At 39.8% G+C, this 25,081-nt stretch overlaps 1 protein-coding gene across 6 annotated transcripts in view; it reads right to left on the bottom strand.

Moving 5' to 3' along the window:
* The window catches only part of GRIA4 (glutamate ionotropic receptor AMPA type subunit 4), a 225,346-nt gene that overhangs the window by 64,268 nt on the left and 135,997 nt on the right, over positions 1–25,081 (bottom strand). For all 6 annotated transcript variants that reach the window (XM_051608846.1, XM_051608836.1, XM_051608866.1 and 3 more), the window contains exons 5-9: positions 14,904–14,957; positions 12,790–12,948; positions 10,823–10,990; positions 9,089–9,193; positions 1,096–1,206 (exon numbers count right to left, since the gene is read on the bottom strand). In XM_051608846.1, coding sequence (XP_051464806.1) covers positions 1,096–1,206; positions 9,089–9,193; positions 10,823–10,990; positions 12,790–12,948; positions 14,904–14,957 — 597 coding nt within the window. The remainder of the gene's footprint in view (positions 1–1,095; positions 1,207–9,088; positions 9,194–10,822; positions 10,991–12,789; positions 12,949–14,903; positions 14,958–25,081) is intronic.

Below are 25,081 nucleotides of genomic sequence, written 5' to 3'. Positions count from 1 at the left end.
TACTTAATGTATAAATGCTGATACACACAACTGGAAATCAGGAAACTAAATGCATTTTTGAGTAGGAAAATGTCTTGACACTTCCCTTTGGATTATTTTCAACTCTGTACTAAACTAGAAAAATTATTGCTTAACACCACACAAAGAATATTCCTTCCCATTTGAAATGCAGCTTATTCTAAAGGATTAAAATGTCTTGTCTAAATGAAGCAGGTGAAAAGGGCAGTGAACTGAGATGTAAAATCTTAAAAGCGGTCAGGTAAAGGTCACCCTTTGCCAGTTGGCTTTGACAAACATCAGCTTAAAAGGGCATGTCTGACTTTAGAAGGAAAATTGTTAAATATTTTGTTTAAAATTCAGATTTGTAAGAAACAATGGGTTTGAAAAATAATGAAATAAAAATGTGAATGAATGAAGGAACTGCATTCTCCTTTGCAATCACTTTTCAAAAACACCAATAACATTGGAAAGTCAACCCCCCAATCTCTTTAGAATTTATTAACATTGAAATTTTACTGAAATGCTTAGTAAATATATTAAGGAATATGTTCAAATGCATCAACTAAATTCATGTTTTTATTCACAATTAAAAGTAGATTATTCAGTTCTGATTGGCTGACTGAATTATACTACTTAGAATCTTAGCTCTTGCTAATGTCAATTTTGAATTTATAATGTATTGACAAAAAGGGACACTGGTATTACAGGCATCTAAATTTATACCCTCTGTTCAATTCTGTCATTTAGATTTTTCAGGTTTTTCTTTTCTTCCAGTTTCTTGTGAGTCAAGACTTATCAATTAGAGCTTGAAAGAATTAACTTACATTTCTGAGAGTTACTTCAGTAAAAATGGAAAAGACTGCTTAAAGGAAAAAAAAATACCACAACTTTATTTAAAAAAACTTATTTCAAGAGAATCATTATATTAAATGTGTAACAAAAAACCCCTCTGTACAGACATGGCAGTCAAGATAATGAAGATACATGGCTCTCACCCTCCCACTAACCTAGGAACTGGTAGACTTCATTAGACAGTAACTAGAAATGAGTTTGTGTCACACACCAGTATAAGCGCTTAAAAAAGAAACACCTTACCAAAATTGTAGTGACAACCACTGTTCTATTCTCCATGGCTGAAGTGTCATTTCCAAGTGTAGGTTCAGGCTGAATCAAAACTAATTTATCCATGTCATTCCAGTAACCAACCTGCAAAACAAAATGTATATAAGTTACTGTAGAGAAATCTACATTCTGCATAAATACAAATGTAAATTACTGTAAGAACAGAGTGAGCCAAAGACAATTTCCTATCAAAGGAAGTGCTCCCACACTCACAGGCAGGCACAGGGTGGTACACATCTAAGAATTTGGGTATGCCAGCAGCACTGCATAGACTCAGACCTGGTATCGATGCCACTCAGCTGTTCCCAAATGATCCCAAGCTACTTACTCTGACCAGAGACACAGGTTAAATCCCATTTGCAACAGTTTGAAGCTCTCCTGGGACATAAACGAGATATAACAATTTTTGCTCTCCACAACAAAATTTTCATTTGCTAATCCTCCAGACATTCTGTTCTTAGATGGAAGAGTGAAAGACATCTGAATGACAGCTTTGCAATTCAATGGCTGATCTCAGTTCCCTGCTTCATTGTGGGCCTCCCAGGAGACCCCAAGCCAGGGACTTATGTCAGGCTTGTTCCACTGAACTGCTGGCACTGACCTTTAGCACTGACATTAGAAGCCCTGTTTTCAAAGCTTTCTTTACAGTGACTGGACAGACAGCATCACCAGACAGTGACTCAGCTCATGCAGGATAAGCACCTCTCCTAGAAAAGTGCTTGCTTTCCTCACTGACTCGAGAGTGAGAGTTACTTCACTCTAAAAGTATGTCTTGTAAGTGCCTATAGGGAGGTGGAACAAACCAGATTTTCCTCTCCCTGGCTGAATTCTCTGGTACTCAGTACAGCCTGCAGCTGTGCCCTGTGCATTGGCAGTGATGCTGCTGGGTGCAAAATGTGAGCCAGTGTCCTTTCCTGTGAGGGCCCACAAATGCAATGCTTGCTGTAAGATGAGATGGGATGAAGACAGCCTGAGAAAAGGAGATTGAGATTGCCCTTCAAACTTTTATTGATGCTTTTTGGAGTTGTTCAGTGAACACATCAAACTTCCCACGCTCTCCCCAGAAATCCTCACAGGCTATGTACTATGTCTTTGGGTGGCCAAAAGTAGATAAAAGACCTGAAATACTTCACCATTTTCATCTCCTCAGTCCATGTGGTGATACCATGTTTAGCATCTGTATCAGCAAGTGGTATTTCTGGATTAAGAGTTCCTCCCAACCACTTACTGTTGCTCCAGGTGACATGAGGAAGGAAATGACTACCTGGGAATGCTGAGTGCATGAAGTTCACAGTACAAGGTGGACATCTATGAAATGGCACATGGTTCATGACAGTGGTCCTGTGTCTCACTTTTACTTGGAGATGTGCAATTCCACCTTCCCACCAATCCTTTCAGCACACCAACGTCCCTCAGCAGAAGCTGTTGGCTTAGATCTAAGCTGTGGCTCACTAGCAAACACCCTCCCTTTTCCCCTTCTTGCTATTCTCTTTTGTGTGACTACACCATGGCTGTCCATGGACCCTTTGACAAAGCTGCTGGGGAATGGCTCACTGCCTGTTCCTCCAAACCAGCGCTCACAGCACTCAGCTCCATGTCAAACAGACAACATGGACACAAACATGTCAGTAGAACAGTGCTTTAATCCCACCTAAAGGGGCTCTCCAGTTTGTTGAGAACCTAATGAATTAGGACCCTGGTCTTATTTCCCTGAAAAGGTGCAGAGACAGTGACTTCAAAAGGTTCCTATCAAAGAGAGTTCATGAGACCAAGAGATGGAAAAGAGGAACACCTTGTCCATCCTACCAGAAGATGAAAGCGAATTTTACTGGAAAGTGGGCTCCAGACAGAATTCCAGTGTAACTGTCCATGCCAAAGGACAGTCTGTGCCATGGATAGAAAGACTTCAACATGATGTAAACTGGCTAAATGATCAGACCAGTTATGCAGCCAATATTATTTCTAACATTACTGTAGAACCCAGACTAAAGTTCAACATCACATAGGATTCTGCTCCACGATGTGGAGAAATATCACATTTGGATCAATGCAGTGATGTGATATGAGACTACAGAAGTGCAGGGGAGTGTTTTTGGTTCCTGGCTTCATATGCATTAAAGAATCCTGTATATTCTTAAAACAGCCCACCTCCTTCTTGATTTTTGTTTTTAATTTCTTTTAAAAAAATAAAATGGAGAGCCAAATCATTTTTGCAGTGTGCAGACACACTCACCACAGAGAATTACAAATACATGAAGTAATTCAACATGAATATGATTGAACACGAGTGCATATTTTTTATATTAGTGAAATAAACAAGCACAAACTCTTCCCATGAGTAATTTCTGCTATATTTAGTTGAAATGTTTCTTTTCTTTTTGCAATTGCTATTGCAGCACAGGAGCCTTAACTTAGGTGTCTACAGCTACAGAAAGCTTCAGCACTGCCGATATAGTGCAGGGGAAGGTTTTCTTCCTAGTAGGATGCACTGCTAATAAATATTCCTTTTCATCCAGGCAACCACAGAGTCACTGATGCAACTGATAACTGAAAATGTCAAGTTCTTGCCAAAACCTGTGACTAGCTGAGGGCAGAGTATGTACACCAAAACCTGGCAGTTTGGGAAGCTCATTAGAATAGTGAATGATCATTTTCCATTGTGCAATTCCTCACTTCTGGGAAGTTCAGAAGGAAAGCAGAAAATTAATGATGTACCATAGGGAAATGCAGACAAAGAAAAAGGAGTTTTTTGAGAAATGGCAGCCCTTTTTAAAAGGAATTTTAGCTTGTGTGCATGGGCGTGAGCTTGCACGTGTGCATCTCAAATCTGCGCCCAAGTAACTCTGGAACTGATTACTGAATAAATATGTAAGATATATTATGACAGTCACTGTGAGAGCACTAAATGACAATGTTTTCCTACAAAACCCCAAGGAAAAAACACCTCCTCAAAGGATAGGATTGAATTCACCTATTAAAGTACATCCAATTCTACTTGGATTGCAACTGGACTTTTAGCAGTTGCATCCACTTACACAGGCTGAATTTTTGTTTTAGGAAACAATATTGCAAAAATTTGAGCCTCAAAGAAAATTTATGACAACAGTTTGTCATTTTAACCAACAGCATCATTTCTGAAGGCCTGTGTGCCTTGTAGCAGCTACTGAAGCTTTTCTGCTGAAACCTACAAGTCACTAAGGGTGAAAGAACACTAAATTTTTTTTTATAATCAATTTTCATATTAGTTTCTAAGTTGGAATTTAGGAGTCAAATCTGAGACTGTCTTGCACATGTACATGCACACATACATGCTCTGTTTACTATTTTCCTCTTTTTATTTTCTTTTTTAAAAATCTTGGTCTCAGGATGACTGGTGAGTGACAGAATCATGGAATGATTGAGGTGGTAAGGAACCTCTCTACTGTAGGTCATTTTGTCCATCCACCCCTGCTCAACCTAGATCCAGCTGCTCAGGACCATGTCCTGATGGCTTTTAAATATCTCCAAGGATGGACACTCCCTGGGCAACCTGTGACAGTGCTTGGTCACCCCCACATTAAAAAAGTGTCTCTTGATCTTTAGAGGAAACCTCCTGTGTGTCAAGTTGTGTGCACTGACCCCGGTCCTGTACCTGGGCATCACTGAAAAGAACCTGGTTCAATCTTCTCTGCACCTTCTCTTCACGTATTTGTGTACATTCATAAAATCCTTCTCGAGCTTTCCCTTCTTCAAGCTTGACAGTCACAGCCCTCTCAGCCTTTCCTCAAATAAAAGGTGCTTCAGTCCTTTAATCATATTTGTGACCCTTTGCTGGAGTCTCTCCAGTATTGTTCATGTCTCACTTGTACAGGAGAGCTCAGAACTGGACACAGTTCTCCTGGTGTGGCCTCACCAGGGTTGAGTAAAGGGGACGGGTCTCTTCCCTCAACTTGCTGGCAATACTTTTTATAATGCAGCCCAGGTTACCATCAGCCTTCTTTGCTGCAAAACCACATTACTGGATCACATTCTGCTTGGTGTCCACCAGGATCATCAGTGCCTCTTCTGCCAAGCTGTTTTCCAGCTTGATAGCCACCTGCATATATTGGTGACTGGATTGTTCCTCCACAGGTGCAAGACTTTACACTTCAGTTTGTTCAGCTTCATGAGGCTCCTGTTTGTCTAGTTCTTCTGCCTGCTGATGTCTCTCTGGATGACAGCATGACTCCCTGCCATATCAGCCACTCCTCCCACTTGGGTGACATCAGTAAACTTGCTGGTGCCACACTCGTCCCCAGATTCAGATCATTAATGACGTTAGATGGGATTGGACCCAGTTTTGACCCCTGGGGTATGCCACTAGTTTCTGGCCTCCAATTAGAATTCAGACCATGGATCACCACTCCCTGCCATGATCCTCCCCAGGCCTGACACTTTAGCCAGGTTTCAGCCCATCTCATTGCTTTACCAGCCCATACACCAATTGCTCCTCTAAGAGGATCTTACGGGACACAGTGTCAAAGGCCCTAGTGAAGTCCTGGTAGACAATATCCACTGCTGTCTCCTTATCTACCAGGTCAGACACGTCACTGTAGGAGTTTATCAAGTTGATTAGGAATGACTTCCCCTCAGTGAAGATTATTTTCTTGTCCTTAATGTGCCTGGAAATGGCTTCCATGAATAGCTGCTCCACTACCTTCCCTGGGATTGAGGTCCAGTTTCCGGATTTATCTTTCTTGCCCTTATTGAAGAGCAGAGTGTCATTTATTTTCTCCAGACTTTGGGTACTTCTTTCAGTTGTCACAATGAACCAAAAGATTATTGAGTGTCCTGGCAATGCTATCAGCCAGCTCTCTCAGCACTTGTGGATGCATCTCTTAAGGGTTCATGGATTTGTGTAAGTCCAGTTTGCTTAAATATTCTCTGAACTGATCCTCTTTCACCAAGGATATATCTTCACTGCTCCAGTCTTTCGCCCTTGTCTCTGGGACCTCTGAGACAATGCTTCTGTATTTTTCCCAGGTTACCCATCTTTGCTTCTACCCTCTCTATCCTTTGTTTTTGTGTTTGAATTTGGCTAGAAGCTCTTTGTTCATCCATGTAGGACTCCTGGCATTTTTGCCTGACATTTGTTGGGATGGAACATTCTTGAGCTTGGAGGAGGTGATCCTTCAATATTAAGCAGCGCTTATAGGCCTCTCTTCCCTCCAGGGCCTTACCCCTTATCTTCCAAGTATGTCTTTGAGGAAAACATAGTTTGCTCTCCTCAAGCGTGAGCTTACTTTTCATGCTTCTCCCTGTCCTTAGGCTACTGAAATCCACCATCTCATTGTCACTGCAGCCAAAGTTGCCTTTGACCTTCACATCTCCAACAGACCTCTCTTTGTTAGTAAGTAGAAGGTCTAGCAGAGCACCTTCCCTCATTAGCTCATCTATTACTTGGAAAAATAAATTGTTGTCAATGGACTCCAGGATTCTCCTGGATTGCTTATATCCTTAAGTGTTGTCCCACCAGGAGATACTGGGATGCTTGAAGTCCCCCATGATGACTGGGGCCTGTGAATATGAGGCTGCTCCCATCTGTCTGTAGAGAGTCTGATCCACTTGTTCTTTCTGGTCAGGTGGCACACAGCAGACACCACTATAAAGTCACCTTCATCTGTCCTCTCTTTAATCCTAACCCATAAACCCATAAAGTGGTCTCCTCATCCATCCCCAGGCAGAGCTCCATGCACTCCAGCTGCTCTCTCACATAAAGGGCAACGATCCCTCCTTTTGCCCACTGCCTGTCCTTTCTAGAGAGTCAGTACCCCTACACTGTAACTCCCCAGTCAGAGGAGCAACCCACTACATCTCTGTGATCCTTCTCCTCACATCCTTTCCCCTCACCAGCAGGTTTTGTCATTGTTCTGCAGACAAGAACAAAGTAAGAAATGCTGCATAAATGCAATTAATATGAACATTGGCTATTGCTTCCCATTTTACCAAGCTATATGGAAGTCTGCCTGGGACTAGCTGTGCTGTTTTGTAATGCTCTGTTCACATTCCTAAAGGCTGTGGACAATGAAAATCACTTTTCTAAACATTAGAGGCATGTGTTACTCTGACTGGAAAGGCTAGTCCTGAAAAGATATTGCTGGGTGACTCATAAGTCATGTTATGTAGGACATGGGAAGACACTAAAAGTGAATGCTTCTTACTTCAATTAAGTATAGGCATTTCTTACATATCAGATAGGATTTGTCAGGCTGGACCACAAAATTGGTCCAACAATCACATATAAAATACTATGTAATACATGAGAAATAAATTCTTGTGAGCAGCCAGATCTGTCAAAGCTGCTACAGCTTTTTATAACAAAGACAGGTAATGGCTTAAGAGTGGCAGTGAGGCATGCCTAAAAAGGTAAGAAAGGCACCTTGGGACTCTAGCACAGCACAGACATATTTCCTCGATGTGCAGCCACTCTGTCCTTAAACTTCAGGCAAGAGAAGAGGGTGGACATCCCTGCAGGGGTGCCAGTCAGACACCACTCCCAAACCAGGTGAAAAATGTCAGAACAGGAACAACAAGCCAGTTTCAACAGTTTGCTGCCAAGCAAATTCCCTAATGAGTTACTGAAGTTGTGACCTAATTAACCACATCTTTTCCACCTTGCCTTCCCTCCTGTACAATTGGGAATATGTGACGGAAAGGTCGTATTTCACCACATGATCCACCTCAGCCACTCATGCATCCTCCTGGCTGCTGACAGTGCAGTGTGCAGCCAGGAAGGGAGCAGGAGAGGCACCAAGGTCATACTCATTGCCTGGCAGGAGACATTGGGCTTCCCAGGAGAGAAGGAAGACAGACTCACCTTTCCCAATTTGTTCTTCAGCCATCTGTCATACCTTCCAAACTGCACCAATACACCAAACAAACCAGAACATGCTTTGGTCTGCAGCTCTATACTGTGATACACTGGAAATTTGTTCATCCCAGGGTGAATTCTACTCTGGGTCTGTAGTGTAACACTGCCTCCTCATCACTGTGGAATGTCTTTGGGGACACACAGTTCTTCTGGGGTACTATTTACTGGACTTGCCACCTCTGGCCTGACAGCAGAGGACTATTTAAATTCTGATTGCCTTGGCCCTACTCAAGCAGCTATGATTCTCCTATTCACCATCAGCTTCTCACTGTTTCTGGTTCTGATGAGCTTGTAAACAGAACAGGCCACAGTGCCTGCAAAGGAAATAAAATCTTTGAGCCTGAATATAGTTTCTGCTCTTTATTTGTTTTATACTATGAAAAATGAGAAAAATTGGACAAATTTCAGCAAAGAAAAGAAAGAGTTAAAAAAAATACCCAGGCTTATCTTTTCAAAGTGATTGGGCTGAATCTTAAGCTATATTCATTTTCAGACATCTGCTTAGACATACATAATGTGCATTTACCTAAGTTGCTTACAAGCAACCAGTCAAGAACACAGGATTAGATACTGCAATTAATTTCAGAAAATATAAATATTCGTGGCATTTTCTCTTCTTTCTCTCTCCTCTCTTTTCCCCCTTAAAAGCCCTCTGTTAGTTACCTCCTGATTCATGTTTACACAGAAAATAAAAATTACTCTAAAACGGCCAGTAATTTGGAAGACAGATCTTTGGATAAGAGACAAGAAATATCTACTATTTGGAGTTATGACCATTTTCCATCACCCAGTAGCCTAGTAACATGCCATCCAGCTGGTTTTCATTAGTATTCTTGACTGACTGACAGCCCACTGCTCCAAGATGCACTCTTACTTTTGTGTTCCCTAATTTGTTGCTCTGAATAATATAATCTAGTAGAAATTGCAGTTTAAATCCTCTTCTGCCAGAAATATTATCCATGTATCCACTATATTATATTTTTAAGCACCACAGAGTCCAGTTTATTTTTTTTTGCATAATCATTTCATTATTTATATATACATGATATCAGAACAGTAAATATTGTCAGCACCTACCTTCCGAGGGCCTGTGTTTTTCAGCTCAAAGACATCCATGGTGTAGTTGACTCTGCGACCATAGTGGTCAAACTGAACGTTTCCTGTCAATCCTTGTATTCGAACCTGCAAAGGGAAAAAAAAAGCATCATGAAGTTTCAACCTTATATTCTTTATTCCAAATGTCTTAGAGCAGTGAAAGTTATGCTGCCTATATCCTTAGATTATAATAACAGCAATACTGTAGAACAGTCAGACTTTACAGAGCAAAAAGGTTGGGTACTTTTCTTTTGTATTTCTTTTTCCTGTCAAACCATGCTCAAAATAGGCTTAGATATGCCAGTATCCAAGTGCTAACGAAGACACAGAATGGACTTTATCTTCTTCCATGCTGTGCAGCTCAAAACTTTCCAGCTGCAGATCCTAAGGAGAAGTACAATTTTGACCGTTTTCATCACTCTTGCAGAATATTTTTTGGATCACATGAAATAAACCCAGGGGATGTTTGGCTTGAGCTCATACATCTTTTTTGCTCACACTCTGGTGAATTAAGTGTACACACTGAGGATATATTGCTCATCAAGACAAACCTGACAACCACCTTTGCCCCAGCAAAGCACTTTACTATCACAGAAGATGGGTAACATGCATAGTGCCTGAAAAGACTGTTTGTAAAACCTCAGAGTGGAAAAGGACAGATGTAAAGCTGTAAAGATGGGCTGTGGCAGTTTTCCACCACTTGGGTCTCAGCTGAAAACAGAATTCTTTGTTATTTCTTTCAACATTTTATTGCCTTTCTGAAGGATACCCAGCCTGTGGTCCTCCTCCCAAAGAAGTCATGGCTATATTGCTGTTGGCTTTGATTGTATCAGGATCTGGCCATGCAAACCTCTTTGGTCAGATTCAAAGGCTCACTGTCCACCTGAAGGCAGTAGCCTGACTTCATGCTTCTCTCAATTGTTACAGACCTGTGCATCAGGACAGAGTATGCAAAGCACACAAAATGCTTTATTTCTCTCCCTAGGAGTCGGGATGTGGATTGAAACCACTTACTCTTTCTCTCTTTCCATTTCTATCTCTGCCGCCTTTTCTGCAGGACTGAAACCTTGGCTTCCAGGCACAGAGCTGCTAGCTCTGTCAGCAGTCACTTCTCCACTGCAGTTTCTCCTGCATGTGGCTTGCTCATTTGCAATTATTTAAATTCTACTGCAGGATTTTTATTTTCTTACTGTCCCATTCAAAGGAAAAGCTTAATCATCTTGACAGAGATCTGGAACTTTCTAGGCATCCATATTCATCAGGAATTCAAAATCCTGACATCAGAGAACAATAGCTCTGGGTTGTTTCTTTTTAAAGAAAACACTACCTATGTGATTTCCCTGGGAGAAATCTACTTTTATTCAAGATGACAGAAACATATTTGAAAGTTTATATTACATAGTTATACCTTTTTCCTTAAATGACAATAGCTGTACAGCCAGGTTTTATGCAAAAGTAACAGATGAGCTCAGCCGTTCAGTGGAGGAAGTCCCAACTAGGTCAATAAAACTAACAGCAGTTTCAAAAAGCAGTAGTTTCCCTCTGACCTCATTCCAAGTCATAAACCAGAACAGCCCCATGTGTTCCCAAATGGCAACTGAAATATAAATTTCCCCTCTCCCATTACTACCCCTGTGTATAATACTTTCCAATTCATATAGTGTACAACTAGTATCTAATAGTCACAAAGATCAATTAAATAAGGCCTACGCTTACCTGTTTTAATGTTCTCTCCATATCAATTCCTTGACCCCACGGGGCTGCAGGGTTAGCAAGACAATCACCAGCATTTCCTCTCCTTGAAATATCAATTTTCTGCCTTCTAAGATTACGGAAAGTTTCAGCCATCACAAGTACTCCATCATATGTTAATGCAGATGTATACTGAACAGATAGACAAAAACACTGCTTTAGAGTTGGCATATCTTAAAAAAAATCAGCTGTCTCAGATATTTCTAATTTGATTCATTATGCAGCAGTTTCTACACCTTCATTTAGAAAAAAAACCCTCAAAATCAAAAGCAATTTTGGCTAAGGAACAAATGCAGGACTGAGAAGAGTACTTTTCAATACTCTATCTTTAGAACTATTCCTTAAGAGTAGAGAAATCTGCCCCTGAAGGATTATTAAAAGAAACAAATTAAACTGGAGATATTAAAGTCTTATATTTTTTTTTTCCAGTTGACTTATACATTAGGGAATAATCCCACTTACCCAACTTACTCAAAGAAAAAAAATAAACAGTAGCTTACTGAGAAAATATAACTGAAAAAATGCACAGCTACCAAGCAAATATCCAGCTTACTGAAATTTTTAAGAATGATCAAAGTTATGTTCTTCCTATTGGAAAACCTCTGTTGGATCCCTAAATGACATTGGGCACTGAAGAGTCTGTGTTTTTACACTAACAACAGTTACTGCTTTAGGCTGAGAACGTGCCTAATGAAATATGTAGAGCAAATCTTCAACAGATGTTAGTCTGATCTGGAGCCACACTAACAAAAGGAAATTTTCTCAGTATGGTCCCCTGATGGACATACTGCCTCAGAAGCTCTTCATATGATCAGGGCTGCTATTAATATGCCCTGTAACTTCCAAAATGTAAATTCACTTATTCAAGACTAATTTCCTTCTTTTCCTTTGTCTTGCTTATCACAATCTCTTCGGGACATGATATAACTTTATAATCTCAAAAATGGGTCATCCATAGGTGAATTATGTATGATTCAGATTAGTCATGCTGACTTCTCAGAAGGAGACAGCACAATTGTATTCACATGGCAAGGAATCTTACAGGTTAAACTGTTCCTGTCACCAGTACTTGGAGATGTCCACACTCCATAGCCCACAGCATCCTTGTTGTTTTTTTGTTGTTTGGTTTTGTTTGTTTGTTTGATTTTTTAGAACATAAATTCCACCAAATTATGTACCTATGCTTTTTATTAACCATGTTGATACTTCCTCTAGACTTTGCCAACCTACCAGTCTCCCAGCCACAGGAAGGCTGATTGCTTACCTTTGCACAGTGCCCAGCACAAAGGTACTCAGCTTCAACTAGGTCTGATATGCATTAGTACATATAATAACAAAACTATTTTTATGAAGTCATATGTATATCTATGCTGTGATTTGCCGGCCAAAAAATTATAGGTGAAAGAAACATTTTGTTATCCATCTGCTAGGGATTAGGATAGAGGAACAGTGGGATGTAATTTGACTGTGAGATTTGCACCTGAATGTGTTTACTACACCAGTTTTTGATGTGAATAGAATTTCCAGAAGAAACTCCAATACAAAGGGTACCCATCGCTTATATCTCTCATATGGGAGAATTCAGCTGTTGGCAAAGCTCTGTGCTCTAAATGAATCTAGATAATTAGACTAATTAATGTGGAATTTGTTGAGATTATGTTGTCAGTTAAGCATTTGACCTTTAATTCCTGCCAGTAAAGGGGTGAAGCTGGAGAATAAGTGACAAAGGACATTAAAGTACATCAGTGAAATATGTTGCAGTTTATGTTTCTATCAAACAATCATGAGGACAGGCACAATTAGTTGCCAGTCTAAGATCAACCACCTTCTCTGCCTAAATATTAAGGACTTCATTTATGTATAGAACAATGTTAATCATAAATTAGAACATTTGAGCGGTATCTTTGGTAGTGCTTCAGATCAGCCAGTACCTTTGGTGGGGTTTCAGATCCTGGGTATTCTCTCTGATCCAGCTTCTTCCAGCGCTGCATCAGTTTGGTTACCATTGGGGTACTGAAATCTACTAGCTGAAATCCAGTGACATTGGCTCCTCCATGCATAAATCTTTCCAGAGAAATATCTTTGAATCCCTAGAAAATCAATTTCAGATTTTGTTTGTCCCTGTACAGCACTGTGGGTTCAATCTGTTCTAGGTCAGCGAGGCAGCATAAAGGATGTTCAGCACCAGGCTTCCATTAAAAGCCAAAACTTAAAATCAGAGAATAATATTGACTTTGTTGATAATTTTCATTTACTCAATAAACAATGAAACAAAATCAAGAAATAAATTTCTCACATTATTGCTAGGGTGGTCCTGACAACTAAGCGATGCATTGCTGGAGATGGCAGACAGTTTTTGAATAAATGCATTTGGTGAATCAACTGAAAAGTGTCTGCAGAATGTTGAAGTCTTAATCCACTTTCTGTCAAAGTTGGTAGATTTGAACGAGCACTGTAGTAGTGTTTTAATCAACATCTTTGTTTCTTAGCATGTTTGCAAAATGAACACTATTCTGTAAAAATATTTCCAGGATTCATTGCTTAGGCTGAAGGTGTCAGAGATAATAACATAATAGACATTAGAAGGCAGAGACAGCACATGAGGATCTCATCGTTTGTGCCTGGAAAACTAACATCGTTATCACACTTTTATGAAATATCATGGTGGTAGCTGTCAGATCAGCTATACACTGAAAACTTAGTGTGACCTCCAACATTGAAAGAAAGCATACAGTACATATACTTCATGACTTACTAGTTTCTCAGTTCAGCACATATAAAGACAAATTCTTCAGTAAAATTTGCCTGTAGAGACATAACTGAACTTCAAGAAACTGCATAATATAAACTGCAAAAAGCAACCTAAGAAGCAAGCACTAATGTCTCTTCTCCTTTTCTGGCTGCTGTGTTTAATGTTAGCTCAGACATTTCTTATTTTTATTTTCTTAAATTCCTCTGATTAGCATTTATCCATTCAAATGTAAGTGTAGTATCACACTTAACTAAAAAAAGAGAAAGATTTAGGGAAAAAAAGAAAAAGTGGGGTTCTAACCCAATACATCAGGGGTGGAAAAACATGTTAAGGACAGAGATTTGATTCATGTCCTAAAGGATACTGACACTAAATATAAAAGATGATGCATTAGGAAGTCATATTACCCACATTATTGAACGGTCAGAAGATAGCAATGTGTGCCCCTGCTGAAGCAGATGAACAGATACCCACTGTATATCCCACTAGCAGTTCACTGCAACATCTTGTTCCTCATTTCCAGCAACTCTTTTGCATGGGAAAAGTTACTTCGGAAACTATAAATTTGTAATGCTGAAAATCTAATTTTTAAGATGACTAGACATGTCTCATTTAAAATGTCTGAGGTCTTAAAAATAATCGGAAGTGATCTTAAATTAAGGTACAAGTACAGCAAAGCACAATAAAATGTTTCATGTCAACCAACATTCCTTAAAGAAGAGTAAAAAGAAAACAATTTAAAGCATACATTAGCCTCTCTCCTACATTCACTGTGCTTCTCCAGGCAGGTATTTTGGCTTGAAGAACGGGTTATTTTAAAAATAAGATATTACACTTACTCTTCCTTTGCTGTCTTCTGAACATTACCTATGTGAAAGTGCAGTTTAGACTTAGAGCAAAATTACTGAACTAGTACTCTAACTGCAAATAGCTGATCTTACAGCAAAATGCTCGCTGGAGAATGTAGAAAAGTTACCTCAATAATTGTTATGTTACTACTATTAAGACGATGAGTTAAAAATCACAGTGCAGTTCTGTAAATTCTAATTCAGTCATAAGATACACTAAGCAGAGATTTATGCTACATTGATACTGGTAAAATTAAACAGGGTAACATTGTGCCCTTCTTGTCTAGATGGTTGCAACAACAAAACAAAGTTCTCTTGCACACGAGAAAGAATGTATCATGCACAACCACGTACTAGTGACAAATGGCAAACGTGCTATAACTTCAAAGTAAACCCCAGTGTTTCACTCATCCAGCAGGGATATCGTTCTAGAAAAGTATCTTACCAGGTTGGCAACAATATAATGGTATCCTTTTACATGTTTTCCCACGCTCACAATCTGTGTGAAAGAAGAAAGAAAAAGAAAAAAACGTCATACTGTTTTCTCAAGAAAGGTGTTTTCATAGCCAGATAGATATAAATTCTGAATTATATAGCATCAATAATATAATGTTGAGAGTCCTTCCCCAATAAGATAGCTATAACTTTCCAGGTGCTTAATGAAGGAAAGAAGTTAAAATGAAAGTAAGTGAACTAATAATCCAAATGTTTTACATATGATTGAAAATGTTACTGTAGTATACTATCAAATAGAGCAATTATTTATGGGATACAAATTCAGGAGGAGGAGCTATTTTTAGCTTATTAGCTAAAAAGCCTACCTGCTGATGTATATTTTATTTTAAATACTTGCAGAATTTATGAATAAAACTGGGCTTTCATTTCTTGGGATTTAAGCTGTTTGCCCTTGAAGTGGCCAAGTACTACAAGTGTTGTTCAGCTCTTAGTAATACATTAAAGACTTTGGGAAAGCATGAGCAAGGACAAAGCAAGAATGAATAGCAAGGCTGCCCTTCCTATTTAACCAAAATATACCACCAGGAGATGGAAAAAAGGTAACAACCATGATATATGAGGGCTGGAGCACCTCTCCTATGAGGGCAGGCTCAGAGAGTTGGGGCTGTTCAGCCTGGAGAAGAGAAAGCTCCAGGGAGACCTTATAGCACCTTCCAGTACCTGAAGGGGCTACAGGAAAGCTGGGGAAGGGCTTTTTACAAGGGCTTGTAGTGAGAGGACAAGAGTTAATGGGTCAAAACTGGAAAAGGGAAGATTTAGGTTAGATATTAGGAGGAAATTCTTTAGTGTGAGGCTGGTGAGACACTTGCACTGGTTTCCCAGGGAAGTTGTGGAAGCCCCATCCCTGGAAGTGTTCAAGACCAGGTTGGTTGGGGCCCTGAGCAACCCTACCTAGAGGAAGGTGTCCCAGCACATGCAGGTGGCTTGGAACTAGAGGATCTTTAAGGTCCCTTCCAACTCAAACCATTCTATGATTACTTCTATGATTCTATGATGTGCAGTTGCTACAGTCTTGATATGGCACAATCAGCAACAGAGTCTAGACAAAAAGTTTGTCATTCCATGCTTTGTATCTGTATTACTGCTATTCCTATGATGGAATGGCTCTTATTCCATGTGCTAAAATAAAAAATGAGGAAAGAATATTTTGCCAATAGATAATTATTAGTTAATAGATTCATTGCAGATTAATGCTGTTTTTACTGAATAAATTAACAACAAAACCTGTAATATGCAGCTTGCATTCAATACCAGTCCTTTTAGAGTAATTTTAACTCTTATTTTTTATAGTTTACCACTCATTTAGAAAAACTCTGCTTGCAGCCCAAATATGTGAGGTTTTTTTCTCCTCACATACTCATCTCCACAAAGCACTTTAGTTTCCTTCCAAATGAGTAAGATACAGGTGAAAGTCTTCCATGTGGTACAGATTACCCAGTAAGTAATGGGAAACTTCTAGAGCAGACTCTTTTCCTGCTTTGAAATCTTAGCTCTAGGCCTTCTCCTGAAGAGTTGGCAACTTCTTGCCTTCAAGTATCACGCTTCATGTTCAAAAGATAGGACAAACATTCATTAAGACTTGCAGCCTGTTTTCCCAGAGCAGCAAAAAATAATGAACATAAAATTTCAGAGATGAGAGACGAGTTACTGAAGGAATAAATAATTTGGCCAAAGACACCGAAGGATCCAGGACCTAAATCTGGATTAAGACTTGGAAATACTCGATTCCCAGCTCTGTTGTTTCAGTAGGTCAACTTGCTTCTATAGCAGAGTGGAAGGTAAACTCCAAGGGATGTGGCATAAACTTCTTGACACATCTGTTTTAATTTCATCATTTTAAAGTAATAAAGGGAAGAAACTATTTGTCTGTTATCCTTTTTTTCTTTCTCATTTCCCAACCTCTATTTTGTATTTACATTTTGTAGCTAAAATGATTATATTTAAAAAGGAAAATATAAGCCTAAAAAAAGCCCTGAAAGACACTGCTGCCCCAAGTCATCACCAGATTTTCACCCTTCACATAAATTAATGGCTTATTTTGGACTCAAACTCCCATAAGATCAGTGTTTAAATACCATTGCTACCCCCATTATTGGAGGGCAGGGAGAAATCACACTTTTCCCTATGACCAACTCAACACAAGTGAGGAGGGTGCTGTTAAGTTGGTTTTTTCCTGCTGGCACGTGGAGAAAGTTCAAATGGGGATGTGATCCCTGACACCAATAACATTTTTACATCTGTACTCCTTCAGCAATGCATGGTATCAAAAACATGTTTGCCTCCCCTTTATATGCCAACTGATAGAGATTAAAACATTTTAAAATAACTATGGTATTATAGTCTGAATGTAAGTGGACTAACATGATTTAAGATAAGTGTGACATCATAGCCAGATTCTCAGCTCGGGCAAATCACTGCAGCTCCCTTCAAGTTCTTGGAAGGTGACATAGCTTTGGCAATTAACACTCTTAGTGTTCTGTTCCCTGCTTTAATTTCGTAACACAAATTGTGATGATCATTGCAACGTATCAGTCAAATAAAACAAACACGTGATCAACCTGCAACTACTGAGGAACATCAGATACATGTCCATAGTTGTCACAGCCGAAAGAGTAAATACTGCAAGCAATTGCTTCTGTGCTTGCAAATAAATGTAGGAATGACTGCAGATTTTCTAGAGTCAATGTGAACAATAAAGAATATTTTTGAAAGAAAACATTTGAATTCTTAATGGTATTCTCTCAAAATTTGTTTCTTGGGATGAGTGATAAAGGTACACATTTATGTATCATCTAGTTGCCTTAACTTCCTTTCTAGTCGGTGAAAAAAGCAGGCACTTAGGGAAATGATTCATCTTATCCTAAAGCACATGCCTAAAATTAATTGCACAGCTTGTGCCCTGAAATATATATTTTTCTGCACCGATGAGAAAAAGAGTTGATGATTATTAGCTTTGATGCAGACACCTATGTTATATACCCCTAACACTAACTGAGAGGAATTTCACCCCAAGAATGTTGATCATGCAGACAGAGAAGTGAAATTATGCCATATGTTTTGTATTTCCAACCAAGACTGGATATAATTCCGATTTTGAATTTGAAAATGTTTATGGTTATTGTTCACACAGTTTACAAACTAGGAATTGCTTATGATTTGGGAAAAAAGTGCCTGTTTAGTGAAACAGCTTTGTGTGAGTATCTCATACTTTCAAATATCCGCAACATACACAGTCATCTTTCTCTCTCAAATACTCAAAGCTGAAGATAATTATCTATAAAATAGGATATGAATTCTTGCTACCTGAAGAAACACCTTTCTCTATACTGTACTTCTGCACTGAGGTGAAAGGGATCTGAGGGTCCTGGTAGACAGGAGGATGACCATGAGCCAGCAATGTGCCCTTGTGGCTAAGAAGGCCAATGGCATCCTGGGGTGTATTAGAACGGGTGTGGTTAGTAGGTCAAGAGAGGTTCTCCTCCCTCTCTGTTCTGCATTGGTGAGGCCGCATCTGGAGTATTGTGTCCAGTTCTGGGCCCCTCAGTTCAAGAAGGACAGGGAACTGCTTGAAAGAGTCCAGCGCAGAGCCACAAAGATGATGAAGGGAGTGGAACATCTCCCTTATGAGGAAAGGCTGAGGGAGCTGGGTCTCTTTAGTTTGGAGAAAAGGAGACTGAGGGGTGACCTCATCAATGTCTACAAATACGTAAAGGGTGAGTGTCAAGAAGATGGAGTTAAGCTTTTTTCAGTGATGACCAGGGATAGGACAAGGAGTAATGGATACAAATTGGAGCATAGGAGGTTTAAGGTGAATATCAGAAAAATTTTTTTTACTGTGAGAGTGACAGAGCACTGGAACAGGCTGCCCAGAGAGGTTGTGGAGTCTCCTTCTCTGGAGACATTCAAAACCCGCCTGGACGCCTTCCTGTGTGATGTGCTCTAGGTGACCCTGCTCTGGCAGAGGGGGTTGGACTAGATGATCTTTCGAGGTCCCTTCCAACCCCTATGATTCTATAATTCTATGATTCTATGAGATGAATTGAGGCAATGAACTTCAGTCTTTCATAATAATAGGAGTTTCTGACAGCTCCTCAGTGTGGAGTGCAAACTCCCACACATCTCTATCTTTTAACTGGGTAGCAGTGGCCAGAGTTTTAACAGAGATGAGATCTCAGTCATTCCATACACATAATAGTAGGTACTGTCCTCAACCACAAACTAAATAGGTGAGTGCTAGTGAATGAGGGAATAAAATTTTTCTTCTATGGCAGAGTGGAAAGGGGAAGTAAAAGATCCAGCAAATCTATTCTGAAAGGGAAAACAGGCCTGAGACTGACAGATGTTAGAGTGTTCCAGAAAGCCTTTGCTGTGTAAGTTCACTAAATCTTGGGGCACCTTAAAAACACAGATACTTCCTCATGCACCCCTAAATTCAGATTGAAGTGCCAAGCTCAGTTGCGGCGTAGAGAGAGGGCAGTTTTGCATTACCTAACATCTACACTAGTGAGTGGGAAAGTCCATAGCATAGGATCTGTCTTGGCATCCACAGCATGTATGTTTCAGGGTTTTACTCTAGACTATCTCTAACCTGGTCACTAGGTTGAACTTAACTTCCAGGTTGCTTCTGGGCTCATTTTCTTGTTTGGCATTATTCAAAGGAAAACAAATTTGTGTATTTTGAGTCCACCCTTGATGTGAAATGCAGTATAGTAAATGGCCACAGTCTATTCTTAACACAGAGTCACAGAGTGGTCAGGGTTGGAAGGGACGTCTGAAGATCATCTAGTCCAACCCCCTGCTACCACAGGACCACCTACAGTACATCACCCAGGAACATGTCCAGATGGGGTTTGAATGTCTCCAGAGAAGGAGAGTCCACAACCTCTCTGGGCAGCCTATTCCAGTGCTCTGTTAATTCACAGTAAAGAAGATTTTCCTTATGTTTAACATGAATCTTCTATGCTCCAGCTTCTGCCCATTCCCCCTTGTCCTGTCATTGGACACTGCAGAAAAGAGATGGTCCCATCCTGCAGACACCCCCCCTCAGTCTCCTCTTCTCCAGGCTGAACAGACCCAGCCATCTCAGATTTCCCTTGCAGGGCAGATGCTCCACTCCTCTAATCATCTTTGTGGCCCTGCACTGGACTGAGTAGTTCTTTATCCTTTATGAACTGGGGAGCCCAGAACTGGATGCAGTATTCCAGATGTGGCCTTACTAGGGCAGAGTAAAGGGGGAGCATAACCTCCCTTGTAGGAGGTTAACTAATAGTGTCACTACTGGATAATACATGGAATAGCTCTTGTTGTCTTTTCTGTTAATGATAACTTGGGAAGCAGATTGTATTTTCTTATTATTTCTTATGCAGTGTTAATTATTTAATAATTTATTCACTTTTACAAATAAGAATATAAAAAAGCTCAAATTCTGCCTCCTTCTTTACTGTGAGAGTAACAGCACTGAAGCAGGCTGCCCAGAGAGGTTGTGGAGTCTCCTTCACTGGAGACTTTCAAACTCCATCTGGTCATGTTCCTGTGTGATCTACTGTAGATGATCCTGCTCTAGCACGGGGCTGGACTAGATGACCTTCAGAGGTCCCTTCTAACCCCTACTATTCTGTGTGATTCTGTGATTCTGTGTAAATACTTTGTTTCTGTAAGTGCAACAGGATAGACTCTAAGAGAGTGAAATATTAAGGCCATAAGGCTACCAAGTTATTTCAGAATCTGATGCAACACCTTTTCCCAAATATTATTCTGTATCTGAGTGTCCTCAGAAAGATGAACTTTGAGGAAAAAAAAAAAAAAAAATCAGCCTTAGCCTCTATCCACATTACCAAATGCATTTATGTGTAAGAAGCTAAACGGAGGAATATATTGTGAGAATTTTTAGTTGCTCATCTACTGTACTTAAATTAAGAAAATGTCTTTTTTTTTTTTTTAATTTCAGTGATTTCTGTTGCTATCAAAAATAACTAGAATGATACCACTGACTGTAAAGTGTGGTAGAAGCATGGGCACTGAGATCTGAATCCAACTTAGGCTTTAGACACACTTCGAACTTTCCCACTTTATCACTCAATATGTTCCTTCTATTTAAGTGAGTAATAGCCTAGCCTAGGAAATTCAGAAAGTATTCCCCTATGGGGAAGAAGAGCTACTAGTGTTTGCTTTGATCCTTTTCTGTTTCTTTTTTCGTTTTTTCCCAGGAGTGGCAAGTTCACTGACTTTGAGAAAACCTTTTCCACACTTACATTAACAGCTGAACAGAGAATCAGGCCCCAAGTCACCCTCTGTTCTCTACTACTATGAAATGGATATTGCATACAACTAATTTTAAAAGAATGCTTAACTTCTGTAGCAGGAAATGTCCCTTGTTATGATTTCCAGCAGATGGAGGTCAGTACAGCTGGAGTGAAAAGGACTTATTTTCAGTTAAATCTCTTCAAAGGGTGATAGCTGTGCATTACCAATGGGACTTTAACAAAGGTTTTCCTCTTTCCTATTGTGTCACAATCTGCTGCCTTAAGAAAAAGAACACCTGCAATAAAATGAAGTCTGTCTAATACAAAAAGTGTGGAGACTTGTTAAAGATAGAAGATTGAGACCTGACCTGAAACGTTGTGGCAGAAATGGTGATGATATAAACCACAACTGAAATGGGATTTTATACAGTATCTGAAGAAAGGATAAATCTTTTACAAAGCCATAAAAAAGCAATTGAGGAACAAGCTTAATTTTAACAGCTAGTGCTCGTAAAAGGGCACTGTTGTTGGAGAAAGGGTGGATTGTTAACAGCCTACAGCCATCAGAGAGGATGCTAAAGAAAGCAACAAACAAAGGAAAAGTAGCTCCTTAACAAATTGGCATTTCTTTCTCCATGTGAAGGCAGATGCTGAGCCGGCACAGCAGCACACACACCTGCCCCGTGTGCGGCTGAGTGGAAGAAAGATCCTTCCCACACAGCTCCCTGAGAGGAAGGCTGTAAGGAAGTGATCACTTTACAAATCCCCTGAACCATTTGTATTAATCCTTTGTCTTCAACCACCTATTTGTTCTTTCAGTAACTGAAACAACCCATTTCTCAGCTCCAAACCCAATCCGTTGTGTGGTGCAGTGACAATATGTGTTGTTATTACTGAGCAATATGGGAATATTTTGTGTGCAAAATCCCAGCTGCTTCACAGAAAATGAGCCTATGCAGAGAGCTTCTCCTGGCTCTGTGGGGTGAGGAAGATGCTGGTGGCTGTGCTGACAGCTGGCTTCCTCAATGAGAAGAACTATCAGCTTGCATTGACATTACAGTGTTGCTTAGAAGGAACTTGGTAGACCTCTAGGGGGAAAAAATGCATGGCGATAAAGGAATGATGAGGAAAGGGCACTTTATGAATCTCCCAAACCCCCTGCAACCTAAAAGAGACACACAGAGAGCTGCTACTATGTCCTTGAAGTAGTGTAAGTCCAACAATGCTGCTAATGGCCCAAATTATTCGGTGCTGTGCACATAACAATTCTTTTTGCTAACAGTTTGTTCCTGTGGTTCATTGTGAATGTTTTGTTCTGCAAATGAAAAAGATACAGAGAAAAATTGGAAACAGTGAGAGATAAGGCAAGTTCATGCCATTTCTGACTCAATGGATAAAGGAATTCTCATTATGCCACTAAAGTGTGTGTAAAAGGAATCAGATCTCATGATAAATACTTATCTGTGCTGTACTAGTGATCCTTTGAGCTAGTGGTCTGCTGTGTTCTTGAAAAATAAGAAAGCAGAAGAAATTGTGGAGGAATGGTTGAGCTAATACTCTGTATAATTAATGTCGCTGGGTAATTTCTGCATTCCTGTAAGTATTATGTTATAATTTATTAAAGTATTATGGTTTAATTTATTATTATTATCTTAAATGAATTATGTCAGTGATCTAAATGTCATTTACAAAACTGAAAGTTGCTAGTTTCAGCTACCAGGTATACTGGAAGTTAAGATGAGAAAAAACACATTTAAAAACATAAAAATTTACTACTTGAGAGAAATTCAGCAGTCAAATATTACTTTTTCAGGTTCAGCACTCCTGTGGCAAAATATTAAGAGCAGACCAAGAAGGAGTGGAACATGTCAGCTTCTGTACTCTTCTCCACTTACACATTTATTTACTATAATTTTGATGGCAATAATTATCAGTCTATCTGTGACAGCCTTCTCCATTTTACCCATCAGAGAGATTTGGTTTTCGGGGCCAACACACACATGGTACTTTTTAGCTACGTATCTCAAGGCTTTTTAAGGCTGGGGAAGTTGAGGATCAGCGATGTCAAACAACACATTGAAAACTGAGTTAGCTATGAACAGAGTCTCAGACACTGGTCAGCTACCTCCTTATCATGGTTGTTAGTAAGTATTGTTAGCTTTTATTAATCAGAGTTTGTTGGCTTGTAATTTTTACAAAATAAGATGAATGATACTAATACTTTGCTATGAAACAATTTTACATCCATATTTAATTTTTAATATTATAAAGTACAATGTACATTCTTTTTATCATTATGTATTAATTCAGCTGTGTATACAGAAACATAAACATGTGCCAGATGCTGCACAGCAATTTTACCTCTGTGTTTAGAGGCAAATACAGCCCTGGATGAGCAGCAACGCTTGATCTTGCCAATACATAGCACCGACAGAGCTAAGAAAAATATCCCACTTAGTTCTTACATGTAGGGAAGGGTAGGGAGTAGGAAAAACATACTGGAATCAGCCAGTCTGGTAGACCAGAAGTGAACCTGATGATCTCTGACAGAAATGCTGATTCAGTATGCCAAATTCAAAAGAAACTGCTGCTCACAGCAAACACCTTGGAAGACACCTAACACAAAGACTGCTGAGGTTTGAACTTTCTCAGATGGAGATGGGTGGGAGAGGATGGAGCTGCTATGGATGGAAAAAAAGAAAGGAAATCCACTGCCATTCTTGCAGAATTGAGAAACTTTTTTTTTTTTTTTCTGCTGAATAGAGCCCTGGGTATACCCATGTGCATGTGTTTTTGTACATACATATCTGTATGTACAAATATAGAAACAAACACTGCAAATGTTATGGCATATGAAAAAGCCTGAGAAAACAGAAATTAGGAGTAGCAATTTGCTCTTTCTGAAAGAAGCAAACATAAAGGTCCTAGGCAAATGCAATTACAGTTAGCTTGTGTTTTTCAGTTAGCTTTGCCAGGCTTTTCAGGAAGGTCATTATGGAGACACAGTTAAATTCAATTGCTAGTACAAATCTGCCCAAGAGGACAATCCACAATCAGGAAGAAGTAGAAGAGAATGAGGAACCAAAATACTGGAGAAGCATCTTGCTTGGCTTAGTGAAGGATTTTTTCAGATGTGGTCACTAAAGTAGCGCAAAGGTTGATGTGATCACACTGGTATTCCTATTGGTAGCTCTTGAGATAAAAATAACTCACGAGTGGGTGAACTGTGTATACACAGTTTTTTGGCCTGACTCTCAGCCTAACTCCACACACAGCAGCAGGACAGTCTGGGTGCACACTGGATAGGAACAGGCTCTTTGTAGGAAAGCTCCTGGGAGTTCTGGTAGAAAAGTTTACCAAATGCCAGCCCTGCACTCTCATGGCAAAAAAAGCCAGTAGACTCTTGGGCTGTGCTGCCAGCAGGCTGAGGGAGTTGATCCTTCTCCTTTGCGTGGTTCTAGTGAGACACACCTGGAGTGCTGGGTCCAGTGCTGGGCTGCCCAGTACAAGAGAGACATGGATACACCTGGAGAGGGTCCAGAGAAGGGTCACAAAGGTGATTGAGGGCTTGAAGCTTCTCTCCTATAAGATGAAGCTGAGAGAGCTAGAACTGTTCAGCCTGGAGAAGAAAAGGCTCAGGCAGATCTTAGTAACACATATAAATACATGACAGGATGGTGTAGGGAAGCAGGCATCTGGCTCTTGCTGGAGATGCCAAACAATAGGACAAAAGGCAAAGGACACAGGTTACAACACAAGACATTCCAGCTTGCTTTGGGGAATTTGCTTTTTACTGTGAGGTAGTCAAGTACTGAAACAGGGCATAAAGAGATTGTGGGATCTCCCTCCATGGAAGTGTACAAAA

This window comes from Apus apus, chromosome 1 (genome assembly GCF_020740795.1).
Source record: "Apus apus isolate bApuApu2 chromosome 1, bApuApu2.pri.cur, whole genome shotgun sequence".
NCBI classification, from domain to species: Eukaryota; Metazoa; Chordata; class Aves; order Apodiformes; family Apodidae; genus Apus; species Apus apus.
Note: the sequence above shows the minus strand (reverse complement) of the source record. Positions and strands in the feature narration are given on the sequence as shown.